Below are 25,041 nucleotides of genomic sequence, written 5' to 3'. Positions count from 1 at the left end.
TTTTCACATTTTTCATATTTCTCATGTCATGTCATGAATTATTTTAGTTTGTTTTCTGTCAACACATCAAATTAGGTATAATTTCATACCATATAACTGGCACAGTAAGTAAGGGTTAGTGATACGGTGGAAACAATAGCAAATTGATGGGTGAGTACAACTGTTTTGATGTTATTTTGTCTCACCGCTGTGGATGCGGAGATGCTCTTTGAGGTGGTGTTTGTACTTGAACGCTTTCCCACACTGCAGACATTTGAATTTCCTGGTCTCCATGCCTTGATCCAAAGTGATGGCACTCTAGGATGATAAGACATTGTCATTAGTTTTATAATACAATACAATTAGGGATGAATTTTAGGGTGTGAAGAAGTATGATTATCACTTTTATCCACTCAAAGTTACAAATAAATAACCTTGTAACACTAAATAAGCACATCATACAATATAGTTATGACATTTTGGCCTTGTTGTAGTTGTGAGAGTTTCTCCTGCTGTCTGTGTGTATCTCACATTGTCCTGCACTTGGTTGTGAAGTGTCAGGTGCCGCTCCATCTGTACACTAAGGGTGGCAGTGTATCCACAGAGAGGACAGACCATGTGGCCCCCCTCCCTCTCCCGACAGTACTTGATGTGGTCCCTCAAAGAAGATCCTCGCTGATACATCCTGTGGCAGAATGGACAGGCCTGCTGGGTCCTCCCTGTATCTGGAGTCAAGTAAGTGGTGACATTTTAAACATTTAATCATTCATTCATTAAATATATCCATCCATGCATTGGGGTGGGGGTGCACCTCACTCATTCACACACATTCACTCTCACATTCCACTTAAATATAGCTGGTGTAAACTATAACTGTAAGCCTACTATCACACAGGTTGTGTATTGAACTGGAAGGATGGATTCAAACACCATCTGAACAATGCCTGTGCTCATGTACCACTGATCTACAGAATAAAAGACATGTACTATTGTGTCAGACTCACAGATCAGAGTCAAATGTGGGCATAACTCAATCTTAGTTCACTATTTATAGGTCCAGACAAGAAAGTTGCATACTTGCCTGAAATTATTGGAAGATGACCATACTGTTTGAACCCAGTGTTTTTATTTGGTCGAGTAAAGTTATTTTATATGTTTGTATTGTGATAATTAACTCAATTAACAATTAGACTAGGACACACCATTTTACATAAACTTGACATATTTGATATAAAATGTTGAACAAAAAAAAAGTTAAAATTGTGGGGCAACATTGTACTGTTACATGCATGAATTGCTGGAACATGATGTGTAAATGCATCGACCTTTGTCAAACTCTGATAAAGGTTCTTTGTTGAACCAGTAACGGTTGATAAGCTAATGTGTAAAAAGCCTCTGCTTTCCTTTTCATTTTCTCAGAATAACATTAGCATATATAATCTGTTATGTGCTGTATCACTGCTATGTACTATCAACCTGCAGCTCATAACAAACAAACAACACACTGCCTGGCTCAAGAGTAGCCATTTCAGATTTGTTGATTTTCTATTCAGTATCATTGTATCCTACCTGTTCCCTCAGGTGAGCAGTGCTGAGCTCCTGGTGACCAGATGGCAGGCGGCAGCTCATCGTGCCTGCTGCCCGGGTGGTACACAGCTGCCGTGCCATTGTGGTTCAGATGGTCCAGGAGACTGGCTGAGGGAGAGGCCTTCCTCAACTGGGCCAGAAATGTATAGTGGGCCAGGTCCTCCAAGGAATTCTGGGAGTCTGAGTTCTTACCTGGGAACAGAGAAACAGATACATAGGAATTGAAATATCCATAAAGAGAAATATGTTTATTTTCAACCAGAGGTTAGTTTTTTTTACATGAAACGGTTGAGCAGTGTCTGGCATTCTGTAAAATATTATATATAATTCTGATACATGCACACACACAGTTTGTGACATTTGCAGGAAAATATTAGTATTTCTACAAGATTCTTTTTTCCTTTATTTAACAGGGTAAAAATCCAGACCGAGACAGCAGCATAAAAGCCATGTCGTAACAATAAATACAGTACAGACAACAAAGTCAAGAAAAGTGTCACACACTGCACAAAAGAGCATAAACAATATCCAGTTATTATTAGATTAATATATGGCATTCCTACGTGACCTCTCCTAGAACTGGTTTGCCTTTGCCTTGTTTTGCCTTTGCCTTGAATTTAACATTTTTAAAGCTGGTCATCGTTCTTGTCAATGGGTGCATTAGTGCAGCTGAACCATTGCTGCTGTTACATTTTCATGTGCTATGTGTTAAATTAAATTCTTGAGAAAGAGTTTGCTCTCTGACTTTGTGCAAATGTACATGCCTTGTTCATATATGCATTTGTGTGCAGAGGGAGTGGGGATGAATTGTAAAGTGACACTGTGCAACTGAATCTAATGAAACTAAATTGTTTACTTGAAAACTGACAGATAAAACAATATATTCAGGGAACTAGTTGGCCAGATATGAAACTAGATTTTAAGAATTCTTTCTCATTCGTGCATTCATGAGTGCAGTGACAGGCTGGCAGAGAGAGAAAGCCACAAGAAGAAGAGAGGGCGCCTCCTATCACGAATCAAGTCAGCTTGCAGCGACTTTGAGGAAGATTTTTCAAATGCTTGCAGATGTTGGCATATTTTGAGATGTTTTTTTATGTGGTGAAGGGAAGAGCCTGTGTGGCTGAGTGTTGTAAAAACTCAGTTTTGCCTTCATCAGGCAAGGCCAAATCACACGAGGCGAGGGAGCTAAGTGATTGTTAGTAGGCAAGCCGCGTGAGCCTTTGATCTCTCCTAAATAAAAGGGAAAGCCTCACGTCGCGCAGTGCTGATTTCAGTACCGTAACGTCACCTCTTTGATGCATGGAAATATTGTGACATTGTGTGGGATGAGTTCTTTTGTCATGCTTTCAGAAGGCTGCCTTTTCAAAGAGAAGAGTGAAAAAAGGAACAGCTTGTAGGGAAGGCATGGTTTCACAAGGAGCTGATATGAAGGTGTATCTACAGGGCACTGAGAAGCATCCTGAGACTGGAGGTGTCTTGCATCAGAAAGACACTGTAAACTTGTTTACACATACAGTAATGTCCGACACAGTACTCTCATACAGTATATATATTTTACATTTTACATAGCTTTGCTCCTTTCTTGGCCAGAAACAAATGCAGGGATATTTTATAGTATACAGAAAATAGGCTTAACTTAAAATGGCAAGAGGTTTACAGTTTTTGCAACAAGACAGCGCTATACTTAAGTTTATAACTTACAGTACATCCTCAATGATTCCTGGTCTCCCTCCCTGTCAGCGGCAGATGCGGTGGTGGCGTCCTCTGTGGCCTCGGCCTCCGGCTCCACCTGCCCCCAGTAGTTTCTGCTGCCGGGGCTGAGGCTGTGCAGCCGTGCGGAGCGAGCAGGGCTGCCCGGCTCCTCAGTCCCCTCACTTGGCGTCAGGCTTGTCTTGTCCAGGCTCTCCTGACAGTCCTGGGGCTCCAAGCTCCACAGGCCAACATCATCCTCCCCCTCAGATCCCAGTGAACTCACTTGCTCCGCATCCACTGTGAAGGAGAGAAAAAAAAAAATAATTTGAGAGGAAGAAATAAGAAACTGGCTCAGGCTGACGAGTCCTGTTTAAATGCCATGCAGCAAACAGACAGTATGCTCATTAGGGATGTATGATTTTGGAATACATTGCATTTTCAGATATGTTAAATATCAAAAATCATGAACGTGTCTTTAATCTAAATTGAATGAGATATTTTGTTGTGTCTAAATATACACTGATTTTTAAACGTGATTCAAAATGCAATTGACATGCACTTCTTATAATTTCAGATCAAACAAACCAGAAACAATGCTACATCATTTTAAAGAATATGTCAGGAACTGAAAACGAACAGGGGAAAAACACAACCAGAAATTCAAAAATGTTTTGTAAATAAAGCTTAAAGCTATATCATCTTTGAAGTAAAAAAAGAACAACTGTATTATTCTTTGTTTTAGTTTTTCTATTAATTTGTATTTCAGTGTTGTTCCTCTGTGAGAGAGCAGAATGGAACTGTCTTCATATGAACTTGTTCAATGTGTTTCTTATCATGTTTTATATGGCTTTGTGTGGTTTGATGTGCGGATTATGATCAATACAAGCAGACGCAGCATGCAACATACACATTTGTGCAAAGCAGATCCAGAACTGTAAAAGAAGGGCCCCAACTAGAAATCATGATATTTCAAATCTTTCACTGAGCTATCGCCACAATATAAAACTTCAGAAACGGAAATATAAAGTATTAATAGTCATTTCTGATCAATTTAAGCGTAATTTCCAAAGGGATGGTTTTACTCTGACGGTACTGAGAGTGAAATGTGGCTTTCATTTTAAAACTGAAAATACATTAAAAATAGATCAATTAAATAAAAATTTGTAAATAAAAATGTACAACATTTAGTGTCTGTGCTAGAATTAATCTCTTCAAATTTCAAATAGTAAAATGTTATTTTGAATAAAAACTTTTTATATGTGTAATTGCTCTGAAAGAACATATTTTTGTGTCTATATTCATAGTTTAAGCACATGTTCGGTATGTGACTTGTAATGTGGCAGGGATGTAGTGCAGTAGTAAGAAGAAAATATAAATAACATTGTAATTTAAAAGTGTACCCTCGGTGCCCAGACTGATGCAGAACTGGAAAGGCGCATTACTTTTTCCCATGGCAAAGACAATAAATGACAATCACAAACACATGCCTGGGATTTCAGCTGTAGGCTCTTATTTCCAAGGCTTTTTCTGAGGACTCTCTGTTTTCCTCTCACTGATTAGCAATATCTAATCACAACCAAGTAATGACCATTTAAGAACACAAATAGACTCCTTGCCAGTGCCTTTGAAATATATCATCAGAGAAAGCCAAACCATTGTCGAGGGGGGTGAGCATGGACTGTGCCAACATACAGAGGGCCAATTCTTCTTTTTGTGTTGTTGTGAAAATACAGCATCTGATGAAGGTTGCAGTGCAACATCGTCATGCTTCTTATTAGTTTTAAATAAATGTTCCTCTTTGGCCTTGAGAGTCCTGTGCCTCTTTTCATCAGATCAGAGTGAAAATAAGGTTTCACAGCTCATTACATTTCACAAAACACAAACAAAGTTTATTCATTAAACTGTCAAAACAACTCTCAGTCACTTTTGAAAGATTTTCATTTTTCTTTGAGCCGTTCCAAATACACCCTTATTGGCTGGTGGACACAATAATTGATGAGCATTTCATTTTCAACTCCTCAACACATTCAGTTACGCCACATAGCTCACAGTGACAAAGGCCAGAGACTGTACAGTGGGGGAGACATTTTAGCAAATCTACCTCATCAACTTTACATCAAGAAGACACAAACACGCACAGATAACACACACACTCACTCTGTTACTGAAAGAGCAAAAGGGGGGGCATTGCTGCTGAGGGGGCGGCCCGCAATCACAAACACACAGTTAAAACACTTGTGAGTGTGTCTGTACAATTTACACACATTCTTCTGATGAGTATATTAGCTCATCTCAAACACCTACATGTGTATCTGTTTGTATCACCAAGTTGAATGTCCTGCCCCAGCTCTGTTACACTCGTTAAAAAATGAGCTCATGCAAAACAGTGATTCACCCGAGGCTAGTCACCCAAGCCTCCGCTCCATGCAGTGCGGCTCTACTGACATGGGGAGGAATGACTTGCTCTTATGGGGGGTGAAATTGGTCATCAAATGTGCTTCCCTACAGGAGACAGCTATGAAGTTATATGATGTAGTTGAGGTCGACCTATCAGCCCTGCAGGAGTTTCCTGGGATGATGGGACATACCCCTGGGCCCAAAAAGAGCTAAATCTGGTCCAGATTAGCGTCAAATTGGCTCTAATTTTCTCTCCCATGACAGTGAGTGACACTGAGCCTCTATGTGCTGTCATTAAAGCTGCACCACACTGGGATGGCTTTCATTATCGGGCCCGTTGATTTATTTATTTGGATAGCGATTGCATCCTTCAAATAGGTCTTTTTTTTTGTTGGAGCAGGGCAGCTAAATCTTTGAACAGCGCAGGAGGTTTGGGATTGCCTGCAAATTGAGATTGTATGTCAAGGTACAAAGGAGTTTAAAATTGATGAATTCATGCAGTGTGCAAGAGTTTTGAGAATGTGTAATTTGTTGGAATACGCTGAACACAAAATAACACATAGCACAGCACAGTAGAAAACAGTCCACTGCTATTGTGCATGCAGTGCTGTAGTGTGTGGGAAGAATGTGACTCATATCCAGAGAGTGCTAACTGAACTGTGCTGAATCATGCTTGACAATGTCGATCACTTGGCCCTCTGGGGACTGTTTCTGATAGTTTGACAACAACAGTGTGTTCAGATCAAATGCTGCAGCACTACTGTAATCTATCTGTTGCTTTCTCTGCCTGACTGAACATGTGAGAGATTGACGGTCTTGCCTTCCATCTGAAGTCTAAAAAATTATGACCTACAGTAGTTTTTTTTATTATTTACATAGTTTAGTCAGTTTTCCAAAGCCAGACAAAGACGGATAACGCCTGAAGAGATTCATAAGCATGCCATATGTGTGTGACACGGAAACAGAATTTTTACACAGCCACATTAAAATGCAAACCACAGCGAAAAAAAGAAAAAAAAAGTCACATAAGATAAAGAAAAAAAATCCTCTCAACATGTCTTTTGCACTGGCTCACAGCAGTATAGAGAGTTTTAGTGACGCTCTAATTCTGCACTGTTTATATCCCAGAGGGCATCGACTGTACAGCAACATGGTAAACTGCAGTTTATTTTACGATGCACACATGTGATCTGGTATTGACTTAGTAATTATGTGGCTAAATGGTAAGCATGCAATAATTACCTAGAAATTACCTTGTTTGTTTCTTTTGGTTTTAAATGGCAACAAACAAGGCCAGGCCCAATTTACAGCGCAATGTAATCGTTACCGTTCTGTTGATTTTTACAATTCATGATTGTTACATAAAAGCTAGAATAACGGTAATGTCTTATTAACAATGCTATATAACAGCATTTAATCCCTCACATGACATAACATCAACCCAATAAATAACTGTTAATGCAAATATCAGTTTAAGACATTTTGGTAACCAGCAGAAATGCATTTTGAACAACACCCAAACTGAGCACAAATAGAACTATTTCTGATACTCTTGCTAACTGTGTTAGAAATACTGTGTCTGAATTAAATGTGTCATAAAAGCACAGATATTGATACATACCCAAAATTAGAACCATTAAACACACACCTTATGCATACCATTAAAATTACCTTTAAATATTCATAGGAAATAAAATCAAGTAAAGTTCATATTTTTAAGTCCTAGTTTAATTTTAGAATTTAAATTAAATTTTCCATTTTTAAGGTTACTACTTTTCATTTTCTTATGTCATCACTTTTTCATCATCAAGTTTTATATCAAATCACTTTTTATAACTGATATCAATCAGATATTGATCAAAAGTTATCCCGCGACCCAGAAGAAAATAAATCCATGTTGCTCGTCATATGACATAATAGTGCTCATGCCACATTACAGTAACGTGATACATTTCATACAGTACAAAACGCAGGTGGTAAAACTGGGATACAGTCAGCTGAATACACTGCGGCATTAATAAAAACTTATTGATCCATCATATTTTTGTAACAGAACTCCTTTTGATATCAAAATATATAATTTATTACAGAAAAATATAAAATATTATTTTAAAATTATTTGGTTTTAGTGAATCTATGAAATAATGCTTCTTCCATGCTGATAAAACTGTGATGGTTTCACTTGTGTCAAAAGAAACTCAACACTTGCTATTCTGAACTCAATAAATTACCACACGAGGGTCATGGACGCCCACACGCTAAACAAAAAGCAAGTGCAGGAAGATGTGTGTATTGTCAATTTACAGTACCTATGAGAGCAGTTCACAGAAGAGGTAAATCCATCCATCCATGTGCAGAGTGCACTCATGTTGACAACGATGGCCTCTCTTAGATATATATATATCACAGAAATTTAAACATGCCATTCATATTCATACCTACTGTCTGACATTTGTACAATGAGTCAGGGGAGGACCGCAACCAAGAACAAACACCTCCCACCTGATCTCCTTCATCTTAGCAGCAACTCTCTCTCTCTCTCTCTCTCTCTCTCTCTCTCTCTCTCTCTCTCTCTCTCTCTCTCTCTCTCAGGATGATGGGTGCTTCTGACTTTGGCACCTTTGCCTGCTCTGGTTTGGTATGGTTTGATCTGCCCTAACAACACTGAGAGGGAAAAAATCACACCGATGACCACATGCCAATCGCATTTTATGTGTCTATGTTATTGCACATACATCAAATACATAATGAACACACAGTCATTCCCTGGACATAAAAAACAAAACAAAATTGTTTTCGATACAAGAAGATATAATTTAAAAATGTTGTCATTTTGTAAGATCATAGGAGAGTATATGATACCAATAATATCAGTGATGAATTTTCCTCTTGGTAGTTGCCTCATTTTGGAATACACTTCATAATTTCAAAGCTGACAGCAAATTGAGGATTAAATGCTCTAAATTACATGTTAACCAATAGCTGCACTTTTATTGCATTTCTGTGGCCAGAGAAGAGGAAGTGCAGACATCCTTGTCTAATGATGGTTAAAATAACCACAAACACATTGATATGAAAGTTTAAGTCACACAGTGAAGTTCTAGTTCAGCTGATTACAGTCATCTCTTAGCTGGTTGGCAGCGAGCCACAAAAAAAGTTTGCAAATGGCTGCCGGCGAGAATAAATGAGACTGAAACTGTGACACTGTAATGGGGATTGGAGAGGTCATATTACTGCGGCGGAAGAGATGCTAAAATGTGATGTCTGGTGCAGTATGTGATTTTGCATTCTTGCAATGTGTGTGTGTATACAGTGCTGTGGTATTTATGTTAGAGAAAGGGGGTGACAAGAGTGAGACAGAGGTGCCGAGACACTAGTGCATGAAGAAAGCTGCACAGAGCATAAACTATATTGAGAGGGGGAAAAAAGAAAGAACAAGTGATGGAGAAAGAGAGAGATAAAAGAAACACAGTGGAGCAAGGAATTAGAGAATATAAAGAGAGAAAGAGACAGAAATCAACAGTGTCAAACTGTCCCTGACACAAATCCTCCAACTGATGTCGAACTGTGAAAAACATGCTACAGAGGGAAATTCCCTCAACGCACACACACATACAAAGTAGGGTATAGAGAAATACAGAAAAACAAACAAACACAACTTGTATTGTGGGAACAAATGGGGAGCAAGACCGGCCTGCTGCTCCAGAGGACTACAGCATGATCAAACACAGCAAAGAAATACATGACAATAATTGTGTGTGTGTGTGTGCGTGTACATGCGATCGGAGATAGAAAAGTTAAAGCCCATGCGGTGCCACAGCAGCAAAGTCATGGCTCTGTGCCTTTAGATGTACTGCTCATTAGGAGACACCACCCTGTCAGAGCATTTAAACCACCACAGCAGAGTACGCAGCTGAGGGGCAACATCTGCACTTTGAAAGACGCAGAGAACAGAACAATCAGCTCAAGAAATAAACACCAAGCTAATTTCCTCATATTGATTAAGGCTCTGCAAAGACAGAAGCGCGCACAATAGCAGAGCAATTCTGCACACTAAGCAGTGATCTTTAAATTGACAACAAACACCGTATTGAAACTATTTTGCCTTTGTTCAGTGTGGCTTTTAATGATTCTGTTCAATTAGGGCCCTTGTGACACAAAAACAGAATCCCTTTTGGCATTTTATTAGCTTCAAAGCCATTGATACCACTCTCAAAGTTGATTTGTCAACGAGTTGCACTTTTAGTGTGACTGTGCTGATGTTAGTTTCATTATTCACATGAGTTCTCAGTACGATTTCAGAGGAGCCTCTGCGAATCAAAGCACAGCCCCCAAGACACCGACTGTAACATACTGTGGTGTTGTGTACAGCTGCCAAGGCCGCTTTGAAAGGGCCCAGGCATCTGAAAATCGATTGAGATCAGTGGTACTGATCTGTTATTCTCTATCTACATGTCACATCAGTACACCAAACAGTGAACCACATCTGCTCGGTGCAAACCTGCTCTTGTGTGACTTTAAAAGACCAACAGATTAAACAAACAACAAACAAGCTGAAATAATGTACAGCAACACCACCAAAAATTAGTTCACAAAGCTGTAACTTACTGTACAGTCCGTATGCTGCAGGGCAAGCTAATCTACCTCATGATGAAACTGAGATGATAATGATTTCTCTGCTATTGTCTTTATCTTTCACCTTCAATCTTAGACAAAGTTTTTTTTCTTTTTTTACATCTGATAGGTCTAATCTCCTCCTACTCATATTTGCACTTTACCCATGCGTACTGCACATCTTTGCTTAGCTTTGGCGCTCTTTAAATACAGCAGAGTATGTGTGAATTCATTTCATGAAGATTACAGAACACTCCTTTTTTTAATGGTTTCATTTGCCAAACATATGGGAATTCTAACCACGTGTATTGTATTGAGATAAAACGTGGAGCACAAAGGTGACATGATAGTAAGTGTTAAACATAGTAAAGATAATAATAAAATAACTTGTGGCCTAGACCAGTATTCACACCACAAAGGTGCATATACGTGCTGGTGAAACTGTGAGAAAACTGTGACTCACTGGAGGTACAGGATGCTGAACTGCAGATACAGACACACATGGAGAGGCGGTGTGAAGAAGGAGAAACATACTCACAGGGTATACATTCATCCCCTCTTGTAGATTCCCACCGAGCTGTATGTATTCTTAGATTGTGGTAAGTCAACTATAGACATCCATGATATATTTTTGTAGCCTATAATGATGTTAACTTTCACAGAGTTGACAGCTGCCTCCACAGGAACTTCAAAATTAATAGCTTTACATTTCTCACAGGTAGAGCTTAAAGAGGCAATGATACTGTTGCTAGATAATTAGCTTATCATTCAGTGTATCATTATAATAACTGTTATCTTCTACAACAGATTACATTGCCTCTTTCTGTCTGTGCTTTTTTAACATACAGCATTTTGGCTGTAGGACGTGCACAGGTCACCCAAAACAAACCGCAGGGGGTTAAAAATGGATGAGCACCTCAGTCTCATTTTTTATGGGTTCTTCTCCCTGTTCGTTTTCAATAAATGCTGAAAACACAGAAAAGAGTAGGAGGAAAATGAAAAATAACAGAGATCATAGTTCGTATTATAATTTGAATGTATTTGACAAGGTTCAAATGTTGTATGACACAAGTGCTGCCTCACTTTTTTCCTTTACCTGTCTGCTGTGTGAGATACTGTGGTTTTGCCATTAAGAGACAAAAATGAGCACTAAAAAACTAATAAAACAATAAAAAGACTTACTGCCTTGATACTAACACCAGATACGCTTAGCTCTTTTCCAAACAGAACCACCAGTTTGTATGCAAAACATGCAGGAATCAGTTTTTCTCTTTGCAAAAATGAGACAAGGTGTGAGTGAAGAGGTGTGCAAAGAGACTTTGTGGTTGCCTGTGTTCTTCCTTTGGAGGTTTCCTGTATGCTGCTGCCTACATGTTTGCCACCATGTTTACCTGTCCTGTAGACCACCACAGTGACATTTATAAAAAAAAAGTACCTTGTTTGACACCGGCCTTTAACTTCAAAGCAGATTCGTGTGGCTTTCTGCTTTAGTGCCATTTTTTAAACTTTGTGGGCAGCTTGCAAAAATAACAGTATTCTCTACAGATACACAATAGAGGGGAGAAGATTATTTTTTGGGTAATGTATTTATTTACCTGTTCTGTTATCAGAACATGCAAGAATATAGTAAGTTTATATTACCAAAAAAAAAACATAAATATCTGTATTTTAGTTGGATTCTCTAAACCAAAGCAAAATACAAAAGTATTTAGACAGTTTATGAATTTTCTAGAGTTGTTCTCTCAGCAATTTAACATCCAGAACATTCATACATTTTTCACTGCAACCTTGATGACTAACAGCCTCTAATCTAATTCATTGTCTCTTTCTCGCTTCCTCATTACACATCTGTAATAAACTCTCACACAGAGCGTTTATACAGTTTCCACGGACCTATCAAAGTTAAAATAAGAAACACTGTTGATATCATTCTGGACTTCCCTACTATGTCATGCCGAATTGTGTTATTTGATTCATTTACCATGTCAGTGACTCACCGGCAGTGACAAAATGACTTAACTAGCGTATCTATACTGTGTTGAGGAGCTCATGCTCATATGAATAAAGCCTTATCACCATGTTTGAGCTCAGTGTCAGTGCAGTCGTGCCATGTGTGCCTCTGCTACACTGGAAGCATGACTGATGTTGAAAGGTTAGCTCAGTTTGAGGAACACGTTATTTTGAGTTGGCCCCGCTCCTGTGGCCCGTGCTGGTTTCCGTGTAGCGAGGGATCGGTGCTGGAATGCAGTAACGGTCACAGAGGGACCCACGCACTCACCACACTGTGAATCAAAACCCAAACTCCACTTCATTAGGCTCCTGTCATTGCAAAGACTCTCACACCACTCTATAAATACCCCTGTCTCCCCCCTCCAAATTTGTTTTCCCTCTTTTTTCTTTACACATGAAAATGCTCAGGGACTGTTCCAGCTTTCTGATGTGGCTCTTTATTTTGTACGTTGGCGCAAGAAACCACACAATAGTGGCTCCTTTTGAATATTAAAACATTCTCTGACGGAGCACAAAGGTTCTGAAGTTTTTTAATAGGGGTGCACGCTAAATAAAACTTCTCTTTGAGCTTAACAGCTATACAATGTGGGATTTGGTTAGTTCAGCTCGAGCTGCAACTTTCAGTTACTCACTTTGGGAGATTTGTTTTGAGGGTGAAACAAATATGCCTGGTATCCCACTGACTTTGTCTACTTCAAACATCTGTCTATAAGCTCTGTGAGAGGTGTTTTGCGAGATGTGGTGTTCTTGAAAAGGACAATTTACTGCATTAAAGACCAAAATGTCTTCATCTAACCACCCAAAGCAGATTTAAAACACAAGATATAAGAATTCGGAGGAACCCACATTAAGATATAAAAGATCAGAGCAGACCAAAGGTATTCCCTACACACAGCAACATCAATTCAACTATTACAGCTCTTACTGCCACTACAACTGACAATAATAATAATAATAATCTTTCAACAACAACGACAACAACAGACTATTATCTATTGCTGCTGGGCTCATCCAGTAAGAATATAAGTAACTATAGGATGTAACTGTATCTAAATATGCTTTGTTTTATAATGATACATGTTCTAATAGACACAGCCTGTAGATGAGACCTGGCAGTCAGTTCTTGCCTGGTTAACATACAGACGGGGCGCCATCCTCTGGCGTATATCGACATTACATGATGGTACACCGAAACATTTTGGAGTGACCACATGTGACCTTCATGGCTTTGAAACAGAGAAAAGATGCCTTTCTAATGTGTCACTCTGCTTTTATTTTTCTTTGTCTGTCTCTAAAACGTTCGTCACATGCCTGCAAACACCATCTACTCTCTCTCTCTGTCCCTGCCTCTCTGTCTCTGCTTTCTTTCATCACTTTTTCTACCCTTTTAAGCACGTACATATAAAGAAATACAGGCAGCAAAAAGAGGAACACATACACTATTAAACTTTTTGTGGTTATGGAGTTCTGATTAGGAAGATTTATGAGTTATATTGCAAATTAATTTACACACATTTGTATGTTTGTTAGTTGCTTGAGGTACTTGTGTGTGTGTGTGTGTGTGTGTGTGTGTGTGTGAGAGAGAGAGAGAGAGAGAGAGAGAGAGAGAGAATGTGTGTGCTGTGCATGTGAAGCCTGAACCAACGCCTTGAAAAAGAAACTAATTAAAGTCATGGAGAGAAATGCAAAGGCAGCAGAACCGCACAAGAGAGTGTGTGCATGTCATTACTGACCTGGCCCAGTTGAAGAAAAAAATGATGGCGAGAGAGAGCGAGAGAGAGAGAGAGAGAGAGAGAGAGAGAGAGAGAGAAAGAGAGAGCATAAAAACCTCAACCAGCGAAATAATGTATATAAAAAAGACTCAACAAGAAGAAAGGTTTAAAAAGCAAACTTTGGGAGTTTAAGAGGATCTTTGATGTGTATCAGAAGAGGAAAGCAGGCTTGCGACTGAGACGACAGTAATTTTAAGTCGAAGCAGAAGGCTGGCTGGCTGACTGGCTGCCTGGCTGACTGACTGTGGGCTTTGATGGTGCTGGCTGTTTGAAGTGGTTTTCGGGGGATGGGAGCAGCGTGTGGTGTCAGTGGGACAGGGGAGGTGCTTGGGGGGGCGACACATGATGGCGACCGTACGAGGCTTGGGGAACCCGGGCTAGGAGGAGCAGAGGATGGATAGATGAAGGAGAGGGGAGGAAGAAGCAAGAGAAGGAGTGGATAAAAATGGAAAAAGAGTAAAAGGGATTGAAGTTGAGATACATGGAAGAGGAGACAGAGGAATCAAAGGGATGATAAAGAAAGAGGAGAAAGAGAGGAGACAGAACACTGAAACAGTAAGAGAAAGAGAGACTCACACAAAGAGGAAGAGAAGAAAGAAAGGCAACAGATGATAGCCAGAAAAGGCTGCAAATCAGAGGAGGGGAGAAAAAAAGAAGTCAATGAAGTCAACCTTCCAGACCTGTGTCTGAAATTCAGAGCCCCATCCCAAAATCAGGCCTGAACACATTCACACCTACCTATTACTTGTATCATTTAGATGACGTTACCTCCCTCTGATATGCTGCCAGGCTGCCTTATGACTTACTTCCCCTTCCATCTCTGCTGCAATGCTGGACACATGCACCATATAATCATAACTACAATGTTTCCCTGAGGTACCAAAGTCGACCACACGGCCAAAGAGGAAAAAGAAATTGATTCAGTACAACTACAGCATGTTTTTTGTTCTATTCATGTTCTTTTATTAGTGACTGATCTTTAAAAATCAGTCTTAAATATCTTCCCCAGTTTTGTAATTTTGCAATACCAACAAAAACATGATAACCTGTCACATACCATGAGAAATTCTTTAAAAAAGACGAGATAACACTATCTACTAGATTGTTACACGATGATAAATGACGGGGTGGACCAGTACATACAGATAGATTTGGGTTGCTTCCTCTCTAGCACAAAATACTTCCGGTGTATGGATCCTGTTCTATATCATACCTGAGCTACCAAAGATTTTAATGATCTAATATTGCATGCTGCTAGCAAACATCAACATTGTTGCTTTGTCTGAGGTAAGAGTTGGGGTTTTACCAGTGTGTTTTGTGTATATCAGACCTGAAAAAGACTACATTTAAAGGCATAAACCATTACAAAAATAGCATTCTCATTACTTCTCATTGTGACCTTGATCTGTGATGTGATGTTTTTCTTTGGAGGTACTTTTTTTGTAACACCAGTAATATGTATGCAATACATGATAGAATTCAGTGAATGAAATTTCTGTAGCATCTGCAGGGCGATACCTTCACTGCCTCTAAAAGTGTCTGGTGGAGGCCATGTGGAGATGTGCTAATAGTGAGGGAGTGAAAGAAAGGGAGTCAGACAGATAGAGATGTGTGTACGGCCCAAAGCCTTGACTGTTACAGGTGGGCCTAAATATCAGTGAAGCATGTTCACTTCACGATGGAATGTTTTTACTCCCTCCCAGGTAACTATGTGTATGTACAGTATCTGTGTGTGCGTGCGGGACAGAGAGTGGGATGTGCAGGTCAGATGAAGGTGGTGGTGCCAGGTGATCACAGGTACAGGGAGACAGAGGGGAAGAGCTGGCAGACCTCTCCCATGCCTTTCTTGATGTCCAAGTCCAATTCTTTTTTTATCACCTGTGCTCATAAAAGTACCAACCCTTGTTTGCAGATATAATTTATGATGGTGGACTGGGCAGGACAGCCTGGCTGCGGTCGAATAGTCAAAAAAATTACGTCCTATGTCTTTTCCTAAACACTTTTCCTTGACCTCAGTGGAAAATGTCATGAGGTCAAGGAAAGATGCGAAGAAGAATTCATAAGGACTTAGGAAAACACAACCGCGGTGCTAAGAGAATCCGACTGCAGTTACACTAGGCTACATAATTATGCGATGGTGGATGTTATTGATGTGGGTCTCCTCTCTTTATTGAACATTACAAACATACAGACATTCAGCTGGTAGAGTAGGAGTGGACAGTCTTGAACAATTCAAGATTCCAATGTGTGAAAAAAATTTAGAAATCAATCAAAGGAAATATAAAAAAGTAAACAAATTAAATTCAATATAAACAATAAAGTGTCTAAACATAATAAATAAACAATAACATCAATAAAAGTCAATATGCCTTAAAAAGGGGCCACAAAAAATAATTCTTTGAATAAAAATATAAGTGTGCGTTCACTTTTTTTTGTCATAAGTGTTAATGTATCTATGTACAAAGTGAAATCAACCAGAAAAATATTAAGGCTTGAGAAGGAGAATCCACCCTTATGTATGTGAAATTGACCAACTAAAAGTATAAGATTTGTCATGTAACTCAAAGGTTTATCATTACATTCAGATTTAGTAATAATGTCTTTAGTGTCCAGTCTTGTCCCTCCAAAACACAGATGAGGAGGGGCAGTGACAAAATAAATGCATAACAGTTTCTGGCTCAGCACCACAAAAGGTGCATTTAATATCTATGTCAATAAATGTGGAAATGCCGTGGTGAAACTACAATATTCCAAAGACGGATATGTCGGACACATTGATCGTTTGTTTTTGTGAATGGCCGAATGGTGTGTCACTTTAAATGTTGCTGCCACAAGGAATTGTGGAACAGCATTATCTCCTTTCCTTTAGTAAACGAGGGTCCAGTGTACCCTAGGCTAAAGGAGATAGGAAAGGAAGCACTGAAGCACCTTTCCCTAGCATTTAGAATTCATCCAGCTCTTATCATGGCTGCCACTTAGATACTTCCAGGTCATTTCACTCACTTAGGAACCTTCCTAAACAAAAAAGACTAACAAGACCGGTTTACAGAAATACTGTGGGGTAGGGTTGGGTGTCATGACGTTACATTATATACCATAAGACATACATTTGTTAACCATCTCAGATTTTAACATGCTGTTTATACTGTGGTGACAATCCCTTTAGTTTCCCTGGTTGCATTAGGCTATTATTGGCAATGAGCATTACTGCAATGTTTCATTTTTATGATTTTTGCATTAACTTAATGATCTTTATTTGTCAGGTATTTCATTTGTTGGAAGAGAGACATGACGGTCTGGTTTAGAGTTTACTCTTACTTGATCAATAGAAAATTAATCGTCAACGACTTGGATAAATTATTAATCCTCTGAGTCATTTAGCAGGCAAAAATGCAAAACATTCTCTGGTTCCAGCTTCTCAGTGTAAAGATTTGCTGCTTTTCTCTGTTTTATATCATTGTAAACGTAATAACTTTGGATCCCTTAGTTTGTCAGTCATCAGAAATTTAATACAATGCACAGCTAAACATTTTAATTGATTATTTCTCTTTCGATACAGCCATTAAGTTCTACAATACTTTGAGTGAGCTGCAGTGGTTGGTGTATATGGTGCTAATGGTAAATGGAAGGACAGATGCACATGAGACAAAGTGAAACAGACTAATATTTGGCTTTAAAACATTAAAACAATAAGAAAGTGGACTTTGTATCTCAGAGAGACAAACAAAGGAAAGACATGAAACCAAAAGCACTACTTCCTTTCTTGAACCAGCAGGTGTGAGGTATTCTGGCCTCAGAGGTGATCAAGGCAGATCTTAAACACATGCCACTACACTCCCGTCTGTTGCTCATAAACACCACACACCAAACTGTTCGTCTTTCAACCTGCTGCTCTGCTATATCTAGTTCCTTCGCTGGCAAATACTGGCACCCTCTCAGCCAGCTGAATGGGTCTGCCTGCCTGCCAGGCTGCTCTGCTCTCTCTCTTTCTTTTTCTTCTGCCACCCATCTGGGCCTTGTAATACATGACAGCTGAAGCAGGGTTTCCAAATTTAATTTGAGGTGTGATAAAACAGCACATATCTATAAATTGTGTGCAGAGAGCCTGTCTATCTGGATAGTTTTAACCTCTTTCTCCTGTCAAACATGTGCAGCATATCAAACACATAATACCCAGGCTGTCTCTACAAAAGGAAGATCCACAAATAGACTTAATGGTGAGGAGTTTGCCAAAGCAACGACAAAGAATGTAATAATAACACTGCAAATGGAATATGTCAAGAATGAAAAGGAATCAATTTGCAATATCAAATTATACAGTATATAAAACTTCCCTATCAGATAAAACGCCTTTGATGTGAAAACAGAAATACCTGTATATGAGTGAGAAGCCACAAGAAATACAGTTGGCGTTAAACGTGTGAAAAGTGCATACCCAAGTACCTATATAGACACATACACACATGCACATGCACTTCATGAGCTCTGTGGCTATTAGTGTTATCTTACAGTTTAAAAGAGTGTGATCCTTAGACATACTTTCAGCTCTCAAGTTTCTAATCAAGTCATGTGTTCACCATTAGTCTATAGTCTATTAGGACAATTTAACTGTTCCTGATTACAACACTGGATTTGACCTTCATCTACTAAGGGATCAGATCGTGATAGTTTGAATAAAAGTTTAATTTCTGTGAGCAGTCCAAGTGGATTTAAAAGACAAGTTCTATATTTTGTTGCAATATGCAGAAAAGGAAATTTTGCTGTAACATCTCAACAAAAGAGATCCTACAACTCACAAACAGTCATGTGCAGGAGCTAATATGGCGGAAAACCCCTCTGCGTGTCTTAATCCTGCAATGGCACCACAAAACTTTCCAAATAATTCCTCTTGGAGTGGATCAACAGCGTGGCAGCCACGCGGCAGAATGTACAGTAAGACATGGGACTACTTTGGCTACATCTGAAACATCAGAATGCGCAATAATCGAATAAACATGTGAAAAACCAGAGGGACTCAATCAAGGGATTCCCTGTTACTGCTGTGCAGATCTGGCATCAAACACATAGAGCTAAGACGGGAGAAATATGTGACACTTGGAGCTGTGGGAATGTTGAGGAACAAATGAGGAAACACTTAGATTTTCCCACATTCTGTCGCCCATCCTGTCTCTTCTGTCTCTACTCCTCACGCCCCTCAGCCCCTCCACCTCTTGTCTTCTCATGCCGCAATACTGTTTTTCGCTGTCTCCAGCCCTGTCAACCCCATCAGCTCCGAACCTCTGTCATCCTCCTCTCCTTTCTTCCTCCACTGTCCCTCCCACCCGCTGGTTCTGACGCCTGAGCTGAGCCCCTTGAAGAGTTCTGGTAATAAACTGTGGTGCCTGGGCTCTTCATTGCTGTCTCGCTCTCCCCACCCCTCATCCCTGAGTGCAGATACATCTGCCGTTAAAGTAGGCCCGGTCCAAAAGCCCGGCCCCTCCATTCTGTACAGTACAAGCGCCTCAGTCTTTATCGTTGAAATGTTTTCCCCCTATTCTCTCTTTCTCTTTTTCCCTCTGTTTTTTGCTGCTCGACTCCTTTGTGTACAGTGTGCTATGCTCACTGTGGCAGCACTGTGCCAGAAAAACCCACACAAACACACACACACACGTATGCACACACATACAGAGTCACAGACACACAGCTGGGCCCCAGCTGCATACAAAGACTGGGGTTTGGAAATCAATGAAGGAGAAAGAAGAAAAGGGGAAAGGAGTTTAAATAAATTGGCACTTGAAAAAAGAAGAAAAACGAGAAAGAGTGAGTGAGGGAAACAGGGAGAGAGAAAGCTCTATCTTAAAAAGGCACATCAACTCAACAACAGAGTGAGGTTTTTCATGGACTAACAAAACATTACGCGCAAGGCAACAGGACTAAATATGTTTGTGAGGATGCCCATGTAATGTAATCCTACATTTGATTCAAGAGTGAGGGTTTGAGTGAGTCTGATCTTTTGCACGGATGTCATTCTGGTGAAGATGCCTGCTGAGTTTGAGGGCAGGGGAAAGCCCGAACATAACACAGCCAGAGGACTTTAAATAAATGACAACATTTTTTAAAACTGGAATCTAAATGGTGTTGCCTCTGCTAAAAGGCAAACAGTAATGCACCAACAGGGTGGCTTTTGCGAAATTCATTAACATAGAGAATGGATATTAAAGGGTTGCTTCATTAAAGTTGTCTTCCAAAAACTGAAATAAACCTTCAGTTATTTTCTTTATAAATGTATTTTAATGTAAAAAATAATCACGGCATACTTTTTGATTGAGGAAAATATACACGTAATCTCTATTCTTTAAACATCATCCAGTATTTGGCTCATAAACATAAGTACATTTGAGCAAAAAAAACCTTTTGATGATGAAAACATATGGGATGAATTTCACCATTATCTCCCTCAATAAGGAAAAAGGCAAATGACCCCATGGTGTCAGAAATCATTGGTTTAACTGACTGTGTATACAGGCCTGAAGGGGGGGATATTGACCCATTGGCTATCAGTGCTCAGCTAATTAATTCACACTCTTTGATACTCAAATCTCTAACTCACAGCCAGTAAATACAGTTCATCATTTCAAATGTTTCCTTCCTTTGTCTCAAGACTGTTTTCAGTCTACCAGGAATGAAGAGTAGTAATTTCATCACGTTGCTTATGATTGGTGAACATTGACACTTTTATTGGGGGAGACAGAGACATAATCAATAGGCGCCTTGGAGGGAGAAGAAGTCAGCCTGTTTTTTTTTCCTTTCTCTTCTGGTTTGGAAAAGATCCCCAAATCGCTGTCTTATGAGTCGGGCCTGCCAAATTCATTTGGTTTTATCAAGGACCTTTAACTCCCTGCTCACACAGCCGCCTCGAGCCCAGCACATTCCAAATCCTACACAGAGCTTTAATACACACATTTCTACACTGACATGAGGATGTACGCACAGCAAGCACTCACTCACCGAGACTTTTCATATACACTGACGTATGTGTGACATACACATATGCTATGCATAAGCCTGCCACCAGCGCAGGCATGCATGCCAATTCGCTAACAATTCATAGTGCAATTGGGAGAAAAAGCAGCCCAAACTTATGTCCTAACAGATAATATATTGTAGAATATATTAAAGATCTTCAACATGACATTTAGAGTTTTCAGATTCTAAATATAAATTTAGAATCACTTTCCCTTTTCTTTACAATCATTTTTAAAACGCCTTCACTGGTAAAATGTACTGGAAATTGACCAGAGGTGATGCTTATCTCTCCTCGGAGGTCACTGCAGGAATTAAAAGAACTGGACTGTTTTTGCTGATAGTCTGATAAATGACAGGTCCTTGCCAGTAAGTGTGTGTCTTTTTGTTGATAGCTTTCACGGCAGTGTGATGGTGCTGATTTGTGAAATAGAGTGCAGTTGGTTGACAAAGTGCTACGTGACAGTCAAAGGTGAAAGAGAGAGTGTGTGTGTGTGTGTGCGTGTGTGTGTGTGTGTGTGCATGCACAAACAAGTGCCCGTTATCGCTAAGCAGCTAGAGGGGATCTCACCCTGGTGACATTCTGCTGAGCTTCACACCTCTCTGAATAAAATGAGGAAACACTTACTGCAAACTAATAACTACAAGTAAACAGACTCCTTACAGCAAATAGGTTTAAGACAGTTGTGTGTCAGATCAGAGACAAACAAGCGCGCTGCATCGTTTGCAAAGGCTTTCATGAACCTCGAGAGCCAGCCATGTTTGTGTGTGTGTGCTTGTGTATGTTTTTGAAGACGAAATATCCTTTCAGTGATAGTAAGATGACAAACTTAATTCTGGGTTTTTTCTGGTTTTACTGCAAAGTTTGCATTTGGGGTAATGGTTAGGTTTGTTTAGGATATCTCATGGCTTTCCCTGCATCACCCAATAAATTTGCATGAAACACAGAGCCAGCAGGAAGACACTGGCTGCCACGCATCACCCATAAACCCCTTTAGTATTAGAATAATTTAGAATAAGGTTTATTTAGGTTTAAGGGTTTATGGTTACTTTTACATTTTAGTTATTTGGAAAGGGGTTGCAAGTGAAATTTAGGGTTAGAGAAGCCTTCAATGTTGTGGATCATTTTTGTCTGTTTTGGGTTAGGGAAGTAGGATTTGATTCTGACATACATGTCCTCATCAGCAGCATAGAAGAACAAATGTTTATATCTGCATCCATGCAAAGGTGTGTGTATCCTTACTTCAGAGCCACACACAAACAAGGCACTTCCTGATGCAGTCTCAACAAAGTCTCTAAATTCAGCGTAGTGTCTAGAAGTTCCTCTCAGCACTGTTGCAGGCAGTGCAGTCACAGAAACTGATAACTGACATAATCTAGAGCTTTAAGGTCAACTGAAGTTTTCCACTGATTCTTGATAAGGTGATCGATAGTTTATCGCAGAAAGATTAAAAATTCAAAATGTGCAGCAGAATGAATTCTATATGCACATGGTAGGCTACTTTAAAATAAAGTGTCATATTTTTAAACCTTTATGTTTGAGAAAAATATAAAAAAAAATAGATATCCAAAATGAGTTACCAGTGTTATTATATATATTATATATATATATACACATATTACACATATATTATATTACACATTTTTCAAGTGGGCCTACTATTTTACTATCTAGGTACATTTTTATCATGCAAGGGATTTAGATTTGACAAAAAACGTTATAAAAAGTATGACATTGTAGTTCAAGAAATGCTTTAGAAACTCAGTCGAAAATCCTCTATGCTATTTTTCTTTTATTACTTCTGATGCAGTCCACTTTCTATTTTCTAAAATGTTGATAAAAACAGTATCAAACTCGCTAAAACCTGTAGAAATGTAGAAGCACGTTGCATAGCATGGCATATAATATAGATAACAAGGGAACAAAATCCTAGAAAGTTTCAGTCTCAGAGCAGGTTAAGCTTTCAGCGTGAACAGCAACAAAACTAAAGCCTACATGTAAGAAAAAGTCGCACTGAAGTGCATTAACAGACTGTTTCTGTTTGACAAAAAATATTTCTAAAATAACATAATCTGATTCTGACTTCCCTAGAAGGTTTAAGACTGCGTGGATCCTTCTAAGTCGTTGATAATTTACCATTGATCTAGAAAATAACTTTTTTCAGGTTTTTAAAATATACAAGGTCCTGAGATTTCACAAAACGCGCGCAGCCACAGGTTGTGGGCTTTTCTTTCGCGCACCTTTCAAGGGTTTTCCCAGGTATGTGTACAGGTAGAATAATCCCAGCGGTTGCCAACCTGATGAAAGTTGACTGTTCATCCATGCAATCACAAGCCATGGACGCAAAAACGTGTGTCTTAAATATGAATGTAGCCAAAGTGCTGTGCAGCAAATTGCTACACAGCGATAATAAATTGTATTTCAACAAACTGCAGAACAAATTAACGCGATTCGCATGAGAGCTTCTGTCCGCTGCAGCAACATCTGCCTGCATCATTTACTGACTTATTAAAACTTTCCAGCGCTGCACGTTTCTTACCTCGGTTTCTCCTGGGGTTGGCTTGTTTCCTTCGTTTGCCCCTACTTTCTTCTGTCATCATTACGCTTTATTTCGTTTCAAAAAGTTGTCCAGGGTAGCGGTGCGAGCGTGTGCGTTTGTCCTGAGTGCCTGCCTGAGAATAAATGGTGATGAGGCATCGCCTTCGGTCACAGCGGGAGACTCAGACCTTGATGGGACTCCAAGCAGAGGCGACGAGCCGTGAGGAGGAGTGATGTCAGCAGCAGAGGTTGGCCCTGAGGTCAGTCTTGGCATCGTGAACGTACACCTTCCTCGTTTACAAAGTAATCAATGTTGGTAAGACCTGCTCATAGCCAAACAGTTGTAACACCCGTTATACTTTGACAGTATATTGTCCCGAATTCGCTACAGCCATTCCTCTTCAGGGAGGGAATTCCGTCGATATATCAGCATGTTGGTTTTCTCTAAACGTCCATGTATCACAAGCCGAGTGATTGAATGTATATATTGCTTCTGGGTAATTAGACTACAGTTGAATATGTGATCAGGTTATTTAGAATACATTATAAGAACCGAGGACGTGTTGATACTTTCCCTGTGTTTTTAGTTGTCCTCAGTACTTGTGTAGGGTAACTGTGATGCTATAACTGATCAGAAAAGCTCATTGCTAACTCAGGAATCTGCATCTCATCTGCGCTGCAGCGCGAACTCCTCACACAGCACAGAGAGCTTTTAGTAGGCACAGCGTCCTAAACTTGAATCTACGACGAGGTGCAAATGATCTTGCTACATTTTCCTCACGAAGAGATTATACTAACGGCAGGTTAATGAGAACAGGTATGTGCGCGCCCCCTCCACTCCCCCTCCTCGTCATGTTTTATGGCTTGACTGTTATGCACGTCGCACCTGCACTCGAGTACCCTGGAGTGGACCCCGTCCTGCGCACCATTCACCCCTGGATGGTTGTAGGAAGTGGTGCATTGACAGTCCTTTGTGTTGCAACCTGGACCGTAATCTGTTTTGCAACTGAAAAAAAACATCCGAAATAAAACTCTAACGCTGCGTTCAGGACCCCTACCTTGGCTTTCTAGTGCCCCCCACCTCTTTAGTAACTCTGCGAGATAATACAAGCGAGCCGGGCAGCTTTTCACGACGCACAATGTGTCCTGCTACAGAGTCCGAGTAAACAAACTGGGATCTGACACAGTGAAACCGATTAGAGAAGTAAAAGATAGATTACCTGCATGGAACTTTTAGAGACAGATCGTTCAATTGAAAACCTAAATAACCCACAACAAGTCAATTCTAATCAAACAATGATTTTAGGTGTTAACTACACTATCAAAGCATATAAACTGGTAAGCATTATCACAGGAATAGGCCTATTGTAACACTGCCATGCCAGATTAGTATAAAAAAGTCACTACAAATCCATTGCTTAATATCCCTGTAATATTATGAAACAATTT

At 39.7% G+C, this 25,041-nt stretch overlaps 1 protein-coding gene across 1 annotated transcript in view; it reads right to left on the bottom strand.

Annotated features, from left to right (window-relative positions):
- LOC122865129 (zinc finger E-box-binding homeobox 2-like) overlaps nucleotides 1-24,416 on the bottom strand; it is a 30,126-nt gene extending 5,710 nt beyond the window's left edge. The window contains 5 exon segments of the mRNA XM_044173116.1: nucleotides 186-297; nucleotides 511-704; nucleotides 1,549-1,758; nucleotides 3,268-3,555; nucleotides 23,594-24,416. Coding sequence (XP_044029051.1) covers nucleotides 186-297; nucleotides 511-704; nucleotides 1,549-1,758; nucleotides 3,268-3,555; nucleotides 23,594-23,654 — 865 coding nt within the window. The 5' untranslated portion in view covers nucleotides 23,655-24,416.
- Between the last annotated feature and the right edge of the window lie 625 nt (nucleotides 24,417-25,041).

This window comes from Siniperca chuatsi, linkage group LG2 (genome assembly GCF_020085105.1).
Source record: "Siniperca chuatsi isolate FFG_IHB_CAS linkage group LG2, ASM2008510v1, whole genome shotgun sequence".
Classification (NCBI taxonomy): domain Eukaryota; kingdom Metazoa; phylum Chordata; class Actinopteri; order Centrarchiformes; family Sinipercidae; genus Siniperca; species Siniperca chuatsi.
This window is presented reverse-complemented; position numbering and strand designations above follow the sequence as displayed.